The 19,151-nt window shown below is 41.1% G+C and overlaps 1 protein-coding gene and 1 long non-coding RNA gene across 2 annotated transcripts; one reads left to right on the top strand and one right to left on the bottom strand.

The window, feature by feature from the left end:
- The first annotated feature begins 407 nt into the window (after window positions 1–407).
- Window positions 408–896, top strand: LOC108958105 (subtilisin-like protease SBT1.8). The gene has a single exon (XM_018870007.2). It carries the CDS (start codon window positions 408–410, stop codon window positions 894–896), a length of 489 nt encoding a protein of 162 aa, XP_018725552.2.
- Window positions 897–10,463: 9,567 nt separating this feature from the next.
- On the bottom strand, window positions 10,464–13,388 carry LOC120291333. The gene is made up of 2 exons (XR_005549335.1): window positions 12,009–13,388; window positions 10,464–10,698 (listed from the first exon to the last, which is right to left on the bottom strand). It is a non-coding gene; the product is annotated as an uncharacterized LOC120291333 (long non-coding RNA).
- Between the last annotated feature and the right edge of the window lie 5,763 nt (window positions 13,389–19,151).

The raw sequence follows: 19,151 nt of genomic DNA, 5'->3' as shown, positions 1-19,151 counted from the left end.
CATGAAAGAATGGAAAAAGAGTGACCTTCATTCAATCGTGTGACATTCCTCACTCTTGTCCTGTATGTAGCTTTCATTTAGGTCCAGCATTGTGCTGGTTAGTCGATTATGTATTGCCTTTGATGTGGACTTAGTTTTGAGTCCTTCATCTGATGAGATATAACCAGGTCCTGAGGTGGAGTGGCAGAGGGCGACACTAACGTAATTATGCGTAAAACAAGATTACAAGATTGCCGTTTAAGCTAATTAAACCGCCGCCCGGGGGGGTGGGGGTGGGGAGTGGGTGGTGAGGAAGTGAATTATGCAGATGAAGTAGTCCTACTCATCCACTTAAAAGTGTTCGTGGTTAATGATGTGCTTGCTCTGATCCAAGCTTCTCATGTTGGTCTATCACTACAGGCACATCCATGTCATCCCCACGCATTAGCAGCTTCACGGCTCTCCTCAAAGCTGCACACCTGAAATGGAGCCCAAGCGCAAGAAGGTCCGCGTTCATGACCACCACCTACACACCCGATAATGCCGGTTCCCTCTCCTCGATGCTGCCGGTGGCACATATTCCATCCCATTGGCGCACGGTGCGGGATAGGTCGACTTCCAGAAAGCCCTCTCCCTTGGCCTGGTTACGATATCTCAACAAATGTGTCACCTTCCTCTGCTCATCGGACTACACCATCGATCAAGTTAGAGCTGTGGCCAAGCACCCCAGCGTCATGTGCTCGCCTAAAGTTGCGGACCGCAGCCAGCTCAACTATCCGTCCTTGGTCTTGTTTGGGAGCAAGAGGGTCGTGAGATACAGGCGCGAACTGACAAATGTCAGGGGTGCACAGTCAGTTTATGCGGTGACGGTGATGGGGCCATCAGCTGTGAAGGTGATGGTGAGGCCGCGAAGTTAGCATTCGCTAATGTATGGTACAAGAGGAGGTACATGGAGACCTTCGTGCCCAAGAAAGGCACACGTCACGCATCTAGCTCGGACTTCGGCACCATTGTATGGAGCAACGCTCAACATGAAGTTCAGAGCCGGTCGCATAATGTATGAACCCAAATCGAATTAGGGGCTTAGTTGATGTTCAAGGCTGCTTTGGGCTTTGCTTCGGCACTTACATTGGCAACAGCATTGTCGATGGGCAATGCAAAGGGTCGATTGGACGGAAGCAAACATGGTGGTGAAGTGGCAGCGACGTTGGCAAGCGGAAGGTAAGGGACGGAGAGATTTGTATTTGTGCGACTGTAAAAGCAGTGCAGCAGATCGAATTCGTAAGACAGACGTGAAGAAATGAATTCTGGATGTGAGGCTCCTGGGACCATGCCCCTCGTCAAGAAGAGAAAATCAAGAGACAACAGTGTCAATCAACTACAGCACTAACAAAATAATTACAATGTGAGATATGACAGACTTGGTTTTCCGGCCAGGCAAGCCCGGCAGATGCTCTTCCATTGACCACCTTTGCATCGGAATACCGGGCGCGTATTGCATGCATGGAAGAGAAGCCATGTTGCGGTCGTAGCCGTCCTGATTACAGAATGCAAATCCAAGTCCCTCATGGGAAGAACCTGCCACCGATACATGATGCACCACCCACATTGTAACTAGTACTACTCAGAATCCAGCATTAAACTGATAATGCCACACAAAGGCCCCCATTTCTCTCATTTTATAAAAAAATTGATAAATATGAGTGTTCCATTAAAACCTGCGAAAGTGGAGTGATGCGACGTGGGTGGAATCGAAATGCAAGAAAGGATAGATGAATTAAAAAGGATGGAAGGCAGTGAGAGCACCTTGAGCAATATCGAAAAAGGTGCACATCACAGAGGCCGTGATCAGTGGTTAAATGTAGAGTTTGAAGTTGTCATACCCCGAATCCTGGTAGGAATTGGTATGATACAGCCGTTCTTTCATATGAAGAATGTAGCCTCAAACTATACCCAAAATTCCACCTCCAAGAGGCTCCATTGTTAGCACTCTCGCACTATCGTTGTTAACCGAACAACCTAAAGCGATACTTAAGTGCCAAAATTGAGAAAAAAAAAATAGATTACTTAAATGCCAATTCGGCCAAAATGCTAACGTAACAATTTTCTGGCAAAATAAATGCAAAATGGTGTCGTTTTACATGCTAACGTTGCTAAACAATGCAAAAACGAGTCATTTTAGTGCTGAAGTGGTAAAAATTAATATAAAAATAATTAAATTAAATTTAAAACTAAATTTATTTAAAACATTTTTTTAAAAAAAAGGAGGGAGGCGGCCGAGGATGAGCCTCGCCACCGCCGTCGGGAAGGATTGGCGATGGAGGGGGGAGGGTTGGCGAGGGCCCGCAAGCCCTAGCCCAAATCTAGTAGCAGCCCTTGGCCGGATCGAGTGAGGGTCGCGACCCTCGCCCAAATCTGGGACGAGGGCTCGCAACCCTACCCAAATCCGGTGAGGGTGCAGCCCGTGGCTCGGTCTGGGGAGGGTCGCGGCCCTCGCCATCGGTCGGCCGGGGTCGCCGACCCTTGCCCAAGGCTCGGTAGCGGCAAGGGCTGAGCCCTCAATCGCCGGCTACCTTCTTTTCCTCCTCCACCTTTTGTTTTTGTTTTTTTTTTTTTAAATATATATTATTTTGTTTTAAATTAAATTAAATTATTTTTATATTAAAATTCAAATTATACCAAAACGACGTCGTTTTTGTGTGTGTTTTGCTGAGTCAACTTATAGGCGAGCCATGTAAGCAAGAAAATTAATAAAAAAAATCTCACATAGGATTTCCACGGGGTTCGTCGGATGTGGCACTCAAATGTCTCATTTATCTTAAAAAGTGGCAGTGCCACTTTCGTAAGTTTTGGCACTTAAAGTGTTCTTTTGCCTATAAATCTTCTAAGCTTATCAACCTCCCACCTTACATATTTACACCTCAAATGCATGACTCATTTATGCTAAACCAAAATATAATAACTTACAAGAATAAAATGAGTTATATATTTTTTTCAACCTTACTACATTAATAGCAAAATTTCCCATTCATCCATAATATCAAAACAAGTATTGCTAGTTTAGTTCAATGATCAAACTCATCATGTCTCATGTCAATGCTTCATTCCATTTTCCAAACTCATACCACATCGCATCTTAAGGCTGTAGAGGTGGCTCTTACGAGATCGTGTCATCGTGTAACACTTAGTCCGTGATGTATATATTATTAATACAAGGATCTGGAGGCGACTCCTATGAAATTATGTTATCATGTAACACTTAATCCTTAACTGACTCATATCAATAATACATGGCTCCAAAGGTGAGAGCCACGAAATTACGTTATCGTGTAATACTTAATCCTTAACTAATGTATATCAATAGTACAAGGCTAGCTCCCATGCAACTTAAGTCATGATGGAGTACTTAACCCTTAACTACAAAGTCTTAAAGGTGGTTCTCACAAAGATATGTTATCGTGTAATACTTTAGTCCTTTACCAAGTAATTTCACAATTGGCTTCTCAAGCCAAAATATAACTTTTCACAAATCAATTTCTCCCTAAAATGAATTCAGAATCCATGTCACTAATCAATAACATTTCGAAATGTCTTTTTCATTAAACATTTCTCAAATCATCAAAGAACCCATTTCATATCTTAAATGTACGAAATAGTATGCATAACTCTTCAAGAAAGGTTTACCGAACCATCCTACAATAATTCAAAATTACCATATACTCCATTCAGTTTTATACAATAAATGTGTTCGCACTTCCATATCGAATTACTCTTACCTCCATACATGGGTATTACAAAACCAAGGAAAATATTAGTACCACTCACCTAGGGATGCCCCAAAACTAAATAATGAGCATTATTCGAACCGTTTATCTTGCGATCCTATCAAATAGGTGAGAAATAATGTTAAAATTGAGTAACACGTTACCTCAACTACGAAATTGTTATATTATGCCTTAATATTAACAAAACGACTCATGTGCATTAATAAATCACATACTCAAAGTAATTATTCAAGCGGTTCGCAATGTGAAGCTTGAGCACAAAACTTGGTCACCCTATAACTTTTTCCACCAATTCTCGTTTTAAACATACTAATAGTCAATAGAAAGCTCTTCAAACATACTTCAAGAATTCCTACTTAACCATCCCAAAATCAAACTGAAAACTGACAAAATATGGTCCCGAATATGTTGGACGTGCACTGTTCATCGCATGTGGAAAAGTTCGAAATTTTGTTTCAGGCAAATTGTAAGCTCAAATCAAGATCGGTAAAATCCTATGGCTCCTCAATATCCTAAACTATCATTTCTATACAAAAAAGATGCAGCTCAATGACTCAAAAATCGAATTTCACCGTTCGATTTTCCCAAAATTCTGAATTTGAGCCCCAAACTTAAAAAATACTTCGATTGGATGAACGGGGGACTTGAGCACTCATTGAGCATTGCGTTACAGAGTCGAGTTGGCTTGGCGAGGCGTGTATGCGCCAGACCCTGAACGAGGGACTTGAGCACTCATTGAGCATTGCGTTACAGAGTCGAGTTGGCTTGATGAGGCGTGTATGCGCCAGACCCTTTTCTTTCCCAAAATTCTGAATTTGAGCCCCAAACTTAAAAAATACTTCGATTGGATGAACGAGGGACTTGAGCACTCATTGAGCATTGCGTTATAGAGTCGAGTTGGCTTGGCGAGGTGTGTATACGCCAGACCCTGAACGAGGGACTTGAGCACTCATTGAGCATTGCGTTACAGAGTCGAGTTGGCTTGGCGAGGCGTGTATGCGCCAGACTCCTCCTCCTCCTCCTCCTTCTCCTCCTTCTTCTTCTCCTTCTCCTTCTTCTTCTTCTTCTCCTCCTCCTCCTCCTCCTCCTCCTCCTCCTTCTTCTTATTCTTCTTCTTCTTCTTCTTCTTCCAGGAACAAAAGTTTTACTAAATACATTTTTGTTCTTTTTTTGTTCCTCGGAAGAAAAGAACAAAACTTTTTGTTCTAGAGAACAAAAACAAAAATAAACAAACATGCCCTTATTTAGCCAACCCCACCTCCTTCTGCTTTTATTTTGACATGGCCAACCATTTTTTCTTTTTTCTTTCTTTTTTCTGTTTTAAAACAAAAGTGGGTTCCACCACTTAGTTGAGAAGTCAAATATCACATTATACCCTCCTTATAAGAAATTTCATCCTCGAAATTTGATCATATCTTAATTATCAAACAAATGAGGATATTTGCGTTTTGTCTCCTCCTCAAGTTCCCAAGTGGCCTCTCTCTTGTTGTGATTTTGCCACTGTATCTTCACATAAGAAATAGTTTGTTGCCATAACACTTGATCCTTCTTATCAATAATGTGAATAGGCTGCTCCTTATATGTGAAGTTTTTCTTTTAACTTTAATGGTGTAAAGTCCAATATGTGATTAAGATTTGGCACATAATTCCATAACAAAGAGACATGAAACACATTATGAACACCTGATAGCCTTGATGGCAAAACTAATTTGTAAGCGACTTCATCAATCTTATCTAAAATCAAGAATGATCCTACAAATCTTGGACTCAACTTTTCACGTGTGTCAAATTTCACTACATTCTTCATAGGAGAAATTTTTAAGAATATGTGATCTCGCACACTAAATTTTAACTTGTCCCTTTTAAGATTTGTATAACTTTTCAAATGACTTTGAGTCATTTTGAGACGTTCTCGAATCAGCCTAACTTTTTCTTTTGACTATTGTATAGCCAAGAGTCTCGACACTAAGCAATTTTCTAACAAAAGCACTTTTGGTTCCATTTTCCACGTGTCAAGTGCCAAACATATTGTAATAACAATTCTACCAAAAAAAAAATATTATAATAACAACTGTCAAATTTTCAGGAATTAGAGCCTCTACCGAGACAATTGTTGTCTCAAAGTAATCCGAGCACTTCTTGATAGAGAACTTGAAATTTTTTGGCCATTCACCAAGTATTACCGCGTAAGAAGGAATTTCACATTAGTAAACCACACGAGTACATCGATCACTCCAATTATCGATCTTAAAACCTCTCCAAACTCATTTAGCTGGTTCTTTAAAGGGTATCCTCCTCAAGTGTGATGCTTCATGGATTTGTGAGTGCACCTTTCTAATTTTGTGGTAATTCTTGTTTGTGTAACCAAGCAAATATAATTTTCATTCACAACATCTGTCCTAGTAAAACGGTAAAAGAACGCTTCAAGTGCCATAACTTGGCACAAATGGACAGTTAAGTGCTATAACTTACGAAATGGATACTTAAGTGCCACATTCGAAGAAAAACAGATTACTTAAGTGCCACTCTGGCCAAAATCCGGCTAAAAGGCTGATGTGGCATTTTTTTGGTGAAGCAAGCCTAAAATGACACTTTGTTTTGCACGCTGACGTGGCCAAATAATGCAAAAATAACGTCGTTTTGGGTTGACGTGATAAATAAATAATACAAAAATTAATTAAATTAAATTTAAATTTAGTTAAAATATTTTAAAATAATAATTTTAAAATTAAATTTAGTTAAAATATTAAAAATAATAAATTAAAAATTAAAAATTAAAAAGAAAAGGGGGGTGATGACTCGCCACCGCCGCTGCCTCCCGTTGTCACCGGGAAGGGCCGGTGACGGAGGGGAGGGTCGGTCGGGGTCGCCGGCCCCGGCCAAGGGCTAGTGACCCCGACCAACCGGTGGCGAGGGTCGGTGGCCTTGCTTGGCCAGCCAAGGGCCGCGACCCTCGCCACTCGCCACGATCCGGTGAGGGTCGGCGGCCGTTGCTCGGCCGAGCCAAGGGCCGCCGCTTGTTGGGGTTGCCTCGATGTGCGGCGGCCCTTGGCTGGCCGGGTGAGGGCCGCCAACCTCGCCGGATCTCGGGTGAGGGCTGCAACCCTCGCTGGATCTCGGGCGAGGGCTGCAACCTCGCCGGATCTCGGGCGAAGGCTGCAACCCTTGCCCCACGAGCCCTCGTCGCGCAGGTCGGGGTTGCCGACCGGGCCGGCCTTCTCGGCGACGGCGGTGAGGCGGCGGCAGCGGCTGTGGTTGAGAGCCCTCACCCACCGCCACCCCGCCCCCCTTTTCTTTTTAACTATTTTTGAATTTTTGAATTATTATTTTTTAAATATTTTAATTAAATTAAAATTTTTAATTATTTTTTTTTTATATATTTTAACTAAATTTAATTTAATTAATTTTTATATTATTTTTTTACCACGTTAACTCAAAATGACGCAATTTTTGCATTATTTGCCCACATCAGCGTGCAAAACGGCGTCGTTTTGGACTCGCTTCGTCGGAAAAATGCCACGTCAGCCTTTTGGCCGGATTGACACTCAAGTGATCAATTTTGCTCCCATTTTGACACTTAAGTGTACATTTTGTAAGTTATGATACTTAAGTGTCCAATTCTGTCAAGTTATGGCACTTCAAGGGTCCACGTGTCCTAGTAAAACCATACACTTCATTTCTTGAATTTTGAATTCATCAGAACTACTTTAGTAGTCTTGCTAACCGGCTCGCTCTCTCTGATAAACAATCCTTGATCAACCCCAAAGGTTGAGCTCATAACACTCGACACCCGCATATCGACAATATCTTTATCACTAATCCTATACCGTCGCCTGACGCGAGTTCCTTTGCAAGCGAGTTTGATATCTTCCTTTCCACCTTGAATAATGGTTGCTTGCTTCACTTTAAATCTCTTCCAATGCCTCTAGTGCTTTCTCTGCATTGTTCTCTTGACAAATTCTAACAATGGCATTCATATTCGAGATCAAGGAAATCACAAGGGGCTCCATAGATGCAGTTGTTTGCATCTCTCCACCTTCCTCACCACCCAATCAAGCCAAAACAAAAGAAACAGTAGTAGAAACCATTAAAATCCTAACTAAGGTGTCACTAAATTGATCCAAAATTGGTTTAAAAAGATCAACACACCCTCATGCTTCTCCAACTCCTTATACCCGTAACTCTGTCGCCCTTTTTCTATTTTTTCATATGATAATCTTGACTGTTCTTCAATGACACCTGGTCTTGGTTCATCCGTCAAGCTATATGAAGCAAGAGGAACATCGTTCAACATGTCTCTTTTTCTCTCAACCCAATTTTATTTTATTTTTTACAAGTCATCAATTCTCCTAGCAGTGGTCTGCAAAATCACCACCCAAAAGCAATCCAAACTCCAGGACTGCTGATTTTGTTGGTGTTCCATGATTGCTTACCATCTTTATCCTCGACAACTTCGGAACTTGTATTTAGAAGTATTGCCTACCAAAGGATGGCTAAAACTTCACATGTTTCTAATTTTCAGGTATCTTTACCCTTAACTCCCTTCATGTCTGTAGCTTTACTAGTTAACCATATATTATCAACAATCGTGTGGTTTATGGTCAATGTTCCAATCTTATTAGTTCATGTGCAACTAGCAGAACCACGTCTCGCAAGCTGAGAGGCGTCTCACAGGTGTCTAGTAATTCATTAGCTTCTTCATAGGCTCAGTGTCACTGCCAAAGGCAGTCCTTCCTGTACATTAATGCCTATTATAGTGACTACAATGACAAAATAATCAACAAAGTGTCAAAGCATCTGTAGAAGACCAGCTAGTGGATTCATGTTTTAATGCTTTATCCACCAAGGATCATATTGTCGCACCATGAAGGTGATCACCGCAAAACCCAAACCAGTCTTACCAGTTACTATGGCGGTCCAGTTAGCTCAGCCTGTAGCGGCGTGTCATTATCTCCACCCTCACCCAATGTTTCCATCAACTTTCCCCACTCATTTCTTACATCAACATCACCAGCATTTTCTCGACCCATCTTGCACTTTAGTTCCAAAAGGAAGAAAAGGCTTCTCCTCATAAACATTGATTTATTCACTCTCGCCTGACAAGCTCGACTCGTCAATTAGAAGGCTGTATCTTACTATAAAAAGACTATTTGCTGGAACTATGTCGCTAATGGATATATGAACATCATCCCCAACAACTGGGTCATAGATAGACACTTTTTCTCTTTTTACATCCCCAGGTAATCTGAATAAATATGTTCTTTTTCTCCCGATCCAAATCTTTGAATTGCAAGAACTACTTATAGTCACTAACTGCTTTTAATATGACCACCAAGAAGTTTCAAACGCATTATATCATTTCCCCTACTATGGATATGAGTTCTTTTTGTTCAGTATTAAACCTGCTTCCCTATTTTCATCAGAGAGCATGTATTCAAGCAGGCCGCCAGCATCAATGAACTATGAAGCTGCTTTCTAAAACAGAGTGCAACTCATATCTTTTTGTTGTACTAAAATTATCTGTGTTCTCCAACAAACAGCTTCCTCATCACTCTAGTCGCTTAACACGAAGAAAAACTTTAAATAACGTATCCGAGTTTTAATAGGCAATACTTATACTCAATTACCTCAATATCCACCAAATTTCGACTTTTTTCCGTATCTTAGAAAATAAAAAGCTCCTTAAATACATATCATCAAAGGCTTGAAAGCCGAAGCACATAACAACCAACGCAAACTTCCGAGGAAGGAAGAATCCAGATTTTCCTCAACGGATTCAGTAGAGATGCCAACAAACTCGAAATCTTCCGAATCACTATGACTCTTCTGCTCTCAAGTCGAAATCGATGATCACTTGAACCTAAAACAAAGAATATGTTCTAGCACCTAACAAAAGATTAATGCGTCATAGGCTAACACGCAACCTTACAACATCCCATAAAATTTACACCCAAACATATTACAACAAAAGCTCTGATACCAAAAGATGTCACACCCCGAATTTTAGTAGGAATGGGTATGACATGATCGTCCTTTCACCCAAAGGATGTAGCCTCAAACTATACCCAAAAATCCGCCCCCAAAAGGCCCCATCGTTAGCACTCTCGCACTATCATCGTTAACCGAAGAACTTGAAAAGATTGGAAAAGAGAATGATGAGTAATCACAAGTCACTGAGTAGTATAAATCTTCTAAGCATATCAACTTCCACCTTACATATATACAACTCAAAGGCATGACTCATTTATGCTAAACCAAAATATAATAACTTACAAGAATAAAATGAGTTACATATATTTTTCAACCTTGCTACATTAATCGTAGAATTTTCTGTTCATCCATAATATCAAAACAAGTATTGCTAGTTTAATTCAATAATCAAACTCATCATATCTCATGTCAATGTTTCATTACATTTTTCCAAACTCGTACCACATCACATCTCAAGGCCCTAGAGATGACTTTTATGAGATCGCATTATCGTGTAGCACTTAGCTCTTAATCCATAAATATCAATAGTACAAGGTTTTGGATGTCACGCCCCGATCTTCGGACACACACACATCCTTCTACTTGGTCGATTTATGAATGCGATATCCTAGAACTATGTATCGCCGACCCTTTCATTTTATTAAGCACATGCGGAAGCAATTATAAATCCCCAGACAATAAAACAATGGGATATGAAAGCAGGCCATATTTTTCATATTGAAATTCACAACCACACTTTCATTAACAACACAACTCATAGTACATTTACAATACTACTCATAGCTTACTTGTCTCACACTATCTATACTAAGACAGGGTTCACAAAAGGGATGGGATCTCAATCCACATCCGAGTTATACTCAAGATCCCTCTCTGGATCATCTGCTTCTTCAAAAGTCTTTCTCCCATTCAGGTTCCTCATCCTCAGCTTCTCCTCAGGGTCCTGAAATGGTTATTCAATAACCAATGAGACCACGTCTCAGCAAATTCTACTCCCTAATACCCGATTAGTAAACTAATACACCTTAGGCTGCCTAAGCACATCATGAGTCAGAGAACTTACCTTGGCCTCAGCTCCTTACTGCAAGTTAGTATATATATCAAATATACATCATCACATCACATCACATCACCCAATCAGATCGAATCGTTGATCAATTGACCTAGTCGATTACATGTCATCCAAATTATTGCTTGATCGACCCCTTCCATACTTTCTATAAGTCTGATTAACACCCACAACTACTCACCCTAGGTGATATATAGATAATATGTTATCTTATCTCCAGACGACATATAGAGTCATCAAGCTATCAAATCATACCGTACTGTCTCAAGATGATCTGTAGGATTATCGAGCCGGTAAATCATACCGTACTGTCTCCAAATGCTCCGTGGAGTCATCGAGCCAGTATACACACAATTTATCATACCGTACTGTCTCCAGATGCTTCGTAGAGTCATCGAGCCGGTAGATCATACCGTCCTGTCTCAAGATGCTCAGTGGAGTCATCGAGCCAGTATACACACAATTTATCATACCGTACTGTCTCCAGATGCTCCGTAGAGTCATCGAGCCGGTAAATCATACCGTCTTGTCTCAAGATGCTCCATGGAGTCATCGAGCCGGTATACATGTCATTCCAAGCAAACAATCAAATAACCAGTTTTATCATTCCCGATAAAATGCCATGAGTGGGTACTTGATCGGCCATAACCAAAATATAATAGTTTCCTTTTTATAAATTTCACCATTTTCTGTAGCCCACTCAGATCCTTTTGGCATTATCAACCGATGCCCAGTTCTTTTTCAATTAATAATCAAAGATTATTCAATTAAAGAATAATTCATTCTTTCACAAATAATTCAATTCAAGATGAAATATGGCTCAATTAAATAAATGAATTGCACCACGACAATCAGCATAAAATTCCGGTCACCGGCCATCCCGGTTGAATTTCCGGACAAATAATAAATAAATAATTAAATTAAAAAAAATACTAAAAATCCAATTTAGGCCCGTAATGCCCGATTGGACGCCAAAACGGATTGGGAAAAATCCCGAGATACGTTCAATAAATAATAGAAACTCTCTACTTGCTAATGACTAAGTCTAACCACCTAACATGCATCATTAAGTCACTAATTTAATTGTTCTAGACTAATCTAACCACCTAATTGCATTTAATTAAATCTAATCAACCCCTAAGCATAATTAGCAAATTAAGAAAGCATTAGTGAGTAAAACTCACTTGAGCAAAGCAAAGATCGGAACACTGCGATGGCGACGCGGCGGCGGCCGAAATCCAAACTTTCGGCGGCGTCAACGGACACTCGGGCCGGGCCCAAAGATCTTGCCTCGTGGGCTTGGGCTTCAAAAAGACTTGCTGGACTTCACTGGACTGGGCTTGAATCAAGACTGAACATGGGCTTCAAATGGACTGAAGGTTGCTGTGAATGGGCTTGAACCAGAAAAGAATCTGCTGGGCCGAAGACTGCTGAAATCATGGGCTTCCAATGGGCTTGCGGCTGAACTCACGAAGGAGTTGGGCAGAGTCTCACATGGGCCGCAGACTGACTGGATTCACGGGCCTGCTTCGTGGACTGGAGTTGCCGTGGCTTCAATTGCAGGGCCGATCCACGAGCTAGCGAAGAAAGAGACGAAGACGCTGAAGCTGCAGGCGTTGGATTTGCTGGCATCGAGCTGCGGACGACACCGGTTTTGCTCGAGCTGTTTGGGGATGTCTCGTAGAAGCGAGAAGTGGGTTGGCGTGTGTTGTTACGGAAGATGGGAGCACGCGGACAAATGGCCGAAGCTGCTGGAGTTGGCCAAGGTTTCGTGGATGCTGCTCAGTCAAACATCAAAGCCAGCGAGAGTGTTTTGACCGAGGGAGACCAACGCTAGTGGAGATGGGCGTTGGTAGCTTCGGTCTTCGTGGGGAGGAGACGCAGGCGCTGCTGTTGGAGGAGAAGACCACGTGGCTGAGAGAGGCGGAGAAGCGGACGAGGGAAGTAGCAACTGCTTCGCTTTGGTGATGTTGAGCCCGTGAAATTCGCTGGATGAGGACTGCACGAATTCGGGGGAATCACGGTCAACAAATCTGTAGAAGCTGAACCCGAATCTGCTGGACTCACGGCTGAATTCTCTAGCGTTGTTCGGTTGAGGACACGTGCAGATGGAGGAGTTTCGGCGGATGAAGGGCACGTGAGAAGTCAACTTCGGTGGAGGAACTTGTCGGGTTGTTGACTTGGTTTGCTGCGGCAGAAGACCAAAGATTGTGGGAGAGCAGCTTCGGTCACCGCCTGGGAAAATCTTGCGACCGTGCTGGCAGTCGAAGGAAAAGAAGCGGACGCGTGGGGATTTCTTCGGTGGACTTGCTTCGTGGAATTTTGGGGCTGCTTCAGTCAACTAAAGCTTCAATGGTTGACTGGAGATGGGTGTTTTGCAGACGAGTGGCAGCTTGGCATGGGATGAGGCGCGCGAGTGAAGAATTCTAGCGTGAGTGGTGTCTGCTGGAGGGGAAAAATGGTGAAGACGGCAGCACATGGAGGGAAAGAGAACATGGAACGAAGGCGACGGCCACAGGGGTTGTTCGGTGGAAATTTTTACTGGATAATTTAAATGAAGGAGACGACAGAAGATGGAGGTCAGCAGCTTGGTCCGCACGAAGGAGGGGAATAGATAAGGAAGAGTGCCCCAAAAGTCCACGACTTAATCTCTTCCATTAAAATCTTGTCCCCTCTAATTCTTTCTAGAATATAATTTCACAATTTATTCCAAATTAAAGCCAAAAATGCAGCCCTTAGTCCAATTCCGAATTTCCTTAATTTTTTGCTACAATTTCTTCATTTGATTCTCCAAATCAACGTCAAATTTTGCTAAAGAAAATCCTGAATAATTTTCTATAAGTCCTTGACACTCAAAAACTTGGCTTGGAAGTCCAAATTTTCTTTAATTGAGTCCATCCAAATTTCCGTTAATTTCCGCAACGTCCAAATCGATTTTCCGAAAAAATCCCAAAATCTCCGAAAAATCTTCTGAGATTGAATCAATGTTCCTAAAATAGCTCGTGACACCACAGAACTTTCAATTTCTGAAATTGGGTTCAAATTCACGGTTAATTTCCATTCGATGCGTTTTTAGCATGACCTAAACTACTGGGTAGCTTTCAGAAATTTTCTAGTGCAAATGACCCGTGGTCGATTTTCTTCGAGCCACTATGAACCCACTCGACTCATTGGCGACTTTCGATTGTCGTGAAAATCTCGAGAATTCAAGTACGGACACAAGGTACCAAAACAATAAGAAAATCAGTTTAGTGTTGGTCGATGAGAATTTTCCAATTTAGTGGTGTCACCCACGATTAGCCACACATCTCAATCGAACCAACCTGTATCTGATCTCAAATCGATTTATATCTGTGCCGTAATGGTCTCGACAGATGAACACGGTCGAGAAGTCGATTCACGGTCGAATTCTCAAGTCTATTTGCCTTAAAATTCTTAATGGCTTCTCCAGATAGTCTAGTTATCTCGAGAGTGATTAGTTCCGAGAACAGCCCTATAGACGCATCAATGAAATGCCCGATTTATTCAATAGAAAACAATATTGAAAATCTAGGATGTCACATTGGAGGTGACTCTCACAAAAATACGTTATTGTGTAGCACCTAATCCTCGACTATAAAGCCTTAGAGGTGACTCCCACGAAATTACATTATCATGTAACACTTAACCCGTAACCAACACATATCGATAATACAAGGTTCTAGAAGTGGCTTCTACAAAATTACGTTATCATGTAGTACTTAATCATTGACAACGTATATCAATAGTACAATACTATCAATAGTACAAGACTTTTGAGGTGGCTTCCATGCAATTTGAGTCGCCGTGTAGCACCTAACCCTTGACTATAAAGCCCTAAAGTTGGCTCTTATGAATATACGTTATTGTGTAGCACTTAGTTTTTTACCAATTCATTTCACAATTGAATTTACAAACCGAAACATAGCTTTTCACAAATCAATTCTCTCCTCAAAATCAATTAAGAATCCATATCATAAATTAATAACATTTCGAAATGTCCTTCTCATTAAATGTATTCTCAAATCATCAAAGAACCCGTTTTATATCTTAAATGTACAAAATAGTATGCATAACCCTTTAAGAAAGGTTTATCAAACCATCCTACAATAATTCAAAAGTACCAAACACTCCCTCCTGTTTTATACAACAAATGTATTCTCACTTCCATATACATGTAGATGTGGAGTTACTCCTACCTCCATACATGAGTATTACAAAACCAAAGAAGATATTAATACCACTTACCTGCAGATACTCCAAAACCAAACAACAAATGTTATTCGAACTGTTTATCTCGCGATCCTATCAAATAAACAAGAAACAATGTTGAAATTGAATAACACATTACCTCAACTACGAAATGGCTATACTATGCCTAAATGTTAACGAAACTGACTCCTATGCACTGATAAATCACATATTCAAAGCAATTATTGAAACCGTTTGCAATGCAGAGCAATGCAGAGCTTCAGCGCAAAACTTGGTCACGCTATAGCTTTCTTCACCAAATCCTGTTCTAAACATACTTATAGTTAATAGAAAGCTGTTGGAACATACTACAAGAATGCCAACTTGACCATCCCAAAATCAAGCCGAAAACCGACAAAACGTAGGTCCAAATATGCTGGACGCGCATTGTTCATAGCACGAAATTTCGACATTTTGTTTTGAGCAACCTGTAAGCTCAAATCAAAATTCATAAAATTCTACAGCTCTAGGACATCATAAACTATCATTTTTATAAAAATACGTGGCTCAACGACTCAAAAATCGAACTTCGCCATCCAATTTTCCCAATTTTTTTGAATTTGAACCCTAAACCCGGAAAATACTGGACATTGCTGGGCATTGCGTTGCAGAGTCCAGTTGGCTTGGCGAGGCGTCCACCGTGTGTACGCACCCAAGCCCTTTCCTCTTCTTCTACTTCTTTATTTTCCTTTCTCTTTCGCTCTTTCTCTTTTGGTCGAGGGAACTCTCGGCTTCTTATTTAGCCGAGCCCCCGTCTTTCTGCTTTTATTTTGACTTTTCCAACCCTTTTTTCCTCTTTTTTTTGTTTTTTATTTAAATCAAAGTGGGTCCCACCACTTAGTTAAAAAGTCAAATATTACAGAACTCTTATGTTGCTTTCCACCATAGTATGTTTGATAGAGATTAAATTCACAATCTGGTGCTTCACGTGTAAGGCTCGACTAATAGACCATAACGATATTCGGATGTGATTGATGATGAATATGCATCGGGGATTCGTTTCTTGAAATTTTGATCATTTCGAAAAGAAAAGGGTGTCTAAAGGAGTAATTTGCACAAATCCGAGCATAAGAAAAGGAGATCAATGATATCATACTCCCCATATTTACAAGATATTTAAAAAAAAAAACACACACAAAAGTATTCTCAATTGGATAAATCTTGGAATCAAGTCCTAGTTCAATTTCAAGTCTTATATGATAACATTAACATTAAAATCTCCTCTCATGAGGCTCCAAATCAAATACATTGTATCAAACGAGTAGCAGTGCAAGAGACAAATAAGCATGACATTTTCACAAACAAGGTGAGACTCGTGAGCACTAAAACTTTCAATCAAAATAAAGTCATAAGCATCAATACAAAAACCAATGTGAGAAATTTGATGCTCCATCTATTGAGATAGTTGAGATTTGTGAATGAAGAGAGAAATAATATTCTGTTCATTGACTAACAAATAGTACACATGCCTATTTATAGGCTTTACATAATGATTATCTAAATAAAAAAATAATAATAAATCAAGGAAAATATAAATAATCACAGAATATCCTAAATATATCTCTAACATCTCCCTCAAACTCAAGATGATTTGAAAGAAGTCAACTTGAGTTTGGAAAATAAATCTAGAAAATGCTCTAGTGATTGTGTCTTGGTGAAAACATCTACAATTTGTTCAGCAGATGAAGTAGAGATAAGTTGAACAATGCCACAAAGAACATGATATCGAATGAAATGACAGTCTATCTCAATGTGCTTGGTGCGTTCATGAAAAAAGAAAATTACATGCAATTTGGATAGCACTTCGATTGTCACAATGAATGACTTTTCCGGTACGATGACGCACTCTTATATCTTCTAGTACCCATCATAAACATAACTTCAATGTTGTATTAGCAAGAGCTTGATATTTTGCTTCTGTACTAGAACGAGCGATAGTGGTTTGTTTCTTGATACGCCTTGAGATAAATGAGTTGTCCAAAAAGACATAGTAGCCCATAATGGAGCGGCGATTGCGAGGGTCACCAGCCCAATCATTATTAAAAAAAATAAAAAAGCTGTCGACTCCAAGGTAGAATGAGCAAAAAAAATCAAGACCATGAAATAACGTAGCCTTGACGTAGCGAATAATTCGAAAAACCGCAGCAAAATGAGTCATATGAGATGCAGTCATGTACTGATTAACAATATGAACAGCATAAGCAATGTTGGGACATGTAGCAATGAGATATATAAGACTATCAACCAATTGCCGATAAAGTGTAGAATTTGAAAGAAGAGTTTCATCTTTGTCATTGAATTTTGCATTCAACTCAATGGGAGTAGAGCAATCCTATTATCGGTGAGCCCAGCCCGAGAAATAAGATCAATGGCATATTTTGCTTGTGAGAGATAATAATCAAAAGCATCACATGCAACCTCCAAGTCTAGAAGATAGCCAAGTCGCCCCAGATTTTTCATTTCAAACAAATTACTAAGTTAATCCATATTTAGAATTTAGATTCACTTGCTCTAAATATACCAGATTCATTCCTGCGTGGATCCGGACTAGAATTAGAAACGCAAAACCCGGAGGCCGGAGAACCAACCAATACACACTAATAACAGCAACGCAAGAAGAATCTTCGACCATGAAGATCAGAACGTCGGAACTTACAAGGTTGTGAGGAATCGATCCCATTTCACCCCGGAGGTACGTATTCCACCCCATGGGCACACAGTGCGGGATAGGTCGACTTCCAGAAAGCCCTCTCCCTTGGCCTGGTGTACCATATCTTGACCAAAGACTGCGTCGCCTTCCTCTGCTCATCGGACTACACCATAGATCAAGTTAGAGCGGTGGCCAAGCACCCAGTGTCACGTGCTTGCCTAAAGTGACCACAGCCAGCTCAAGTATCCGTCCTTCTCGGTCTTGTTTGGGAGCAAGAGGGCCGTGAGATACAGGCGCAAACTGACCAATGTTGGGGCTGCACGGTCAGTTTATGGGGTGACGGTGATGGGGCCATCAGCTGTGGAGGTGCCGGCGAGGCACGCGAAGTTAGTGTTCGCTAATGTCTGGGACAAGGGGAGGTAGACGGTGACCTTCGTGTCCAAGTAAGGCACACGTCCCACGTCAAGTTCAGATTTCGGCAGCATTGCCTGGAGCAACGCTCAACATGAAGTTTGGAGCCTGGTCGCGTAATGTATGGAGCCAAATCAAACGAGGGGGTTAGTCGATGCTCAAGGCTGCTTTGGGCTTTGCTTCAGCCCTTGCGTCGGCAACAGCATTATTGATGGGCAATGGAAAGGGTTAGATCGGACGGAAGCGAATGAACTCTGGATGTGAGGCTTCTGGGACCATACTCTCGCCAAGAAGAGAGTATCAGGAGACAACGGTGTCAATCAACTACAGCATTAAGAAAGTGATTACAATGTGTAATCTGACAGGCTTGGTTTTCTGGCCAGACAAGCCCGGCAGATGCCCTTCCATCGACGACCTCGATGTCGGAATACTGGTTCATATGGCAGGCACAGAAAAGAAGCTATATTGCCGACGTCGTCCCGATTGCAGAATGCAAAACCAAGTCCCTCATGGGAAGAACCTGCCAGCAATACATGATGCACCACACACATCCTAATTAGTATTACTCAGCTGATAATGTCACACAAAGGCCCCAATTTCTGTGTCTTTCTTTTTTAAATGATAAATATTGTTCCATAAAAACCTGCGAAAGTGGAGTGAGGCGACGTGGGTGGAATCGAAATGCAAGAAAGATAGATGAATTAAAAAGGAGGACTCCATGGATTAGGTTGCAAGGCACTGAGAGCACCACGGGCAATAAACAAAAAGGTGCACATCACAAAGGCCGTGATCAGCGGTTAAATGTAGAGTTTGCACTCTTGTGTTGCTTTCCACCATTGTATGTTCGATGGAGATTATATACACAATCAGGTGCTTCGTGTGTGAGGCTCGACTAATAGACGAGAACGATATTCGGATGTAATTGATAATCAATGTGCATCGGAGACTCATTTCTTGAAAGTTTAATCATTTCGAAATGAAAAAAGGGTGTCTAAAG

This window comes from Eucalyptus grandis, chromosome 3 (genome assembly GCF_016545825.1).
Source record: "Eucalyptus grandis isolate ANBG69807.140 chromosome 3, ASM1654582v1, whole genome shotgun sequence".
In the NCBI taxonomy this organism is placed as follows: Eukaryota; Viridiplantae; Streptophyta; class Magnoliopsida; order Myrtales; family Myrtaceae; genus Eucalyptus; species Eucalyptus grandis.
Note: the sequence above shows the minus strand (reverse complement) of the source record. Positions and strands in the feature narration are given on the sequence as shown.

Bases quoted from the DNA above. Each gene is read 5' to 3' on its own strand.
- LOC108958105 (XM_018870007.2), top strand. From the start codon at position 408: ATGTCATCCCCACGCATTAGCAGCTTCACGGCTCTCCTCAAAGCTGCA.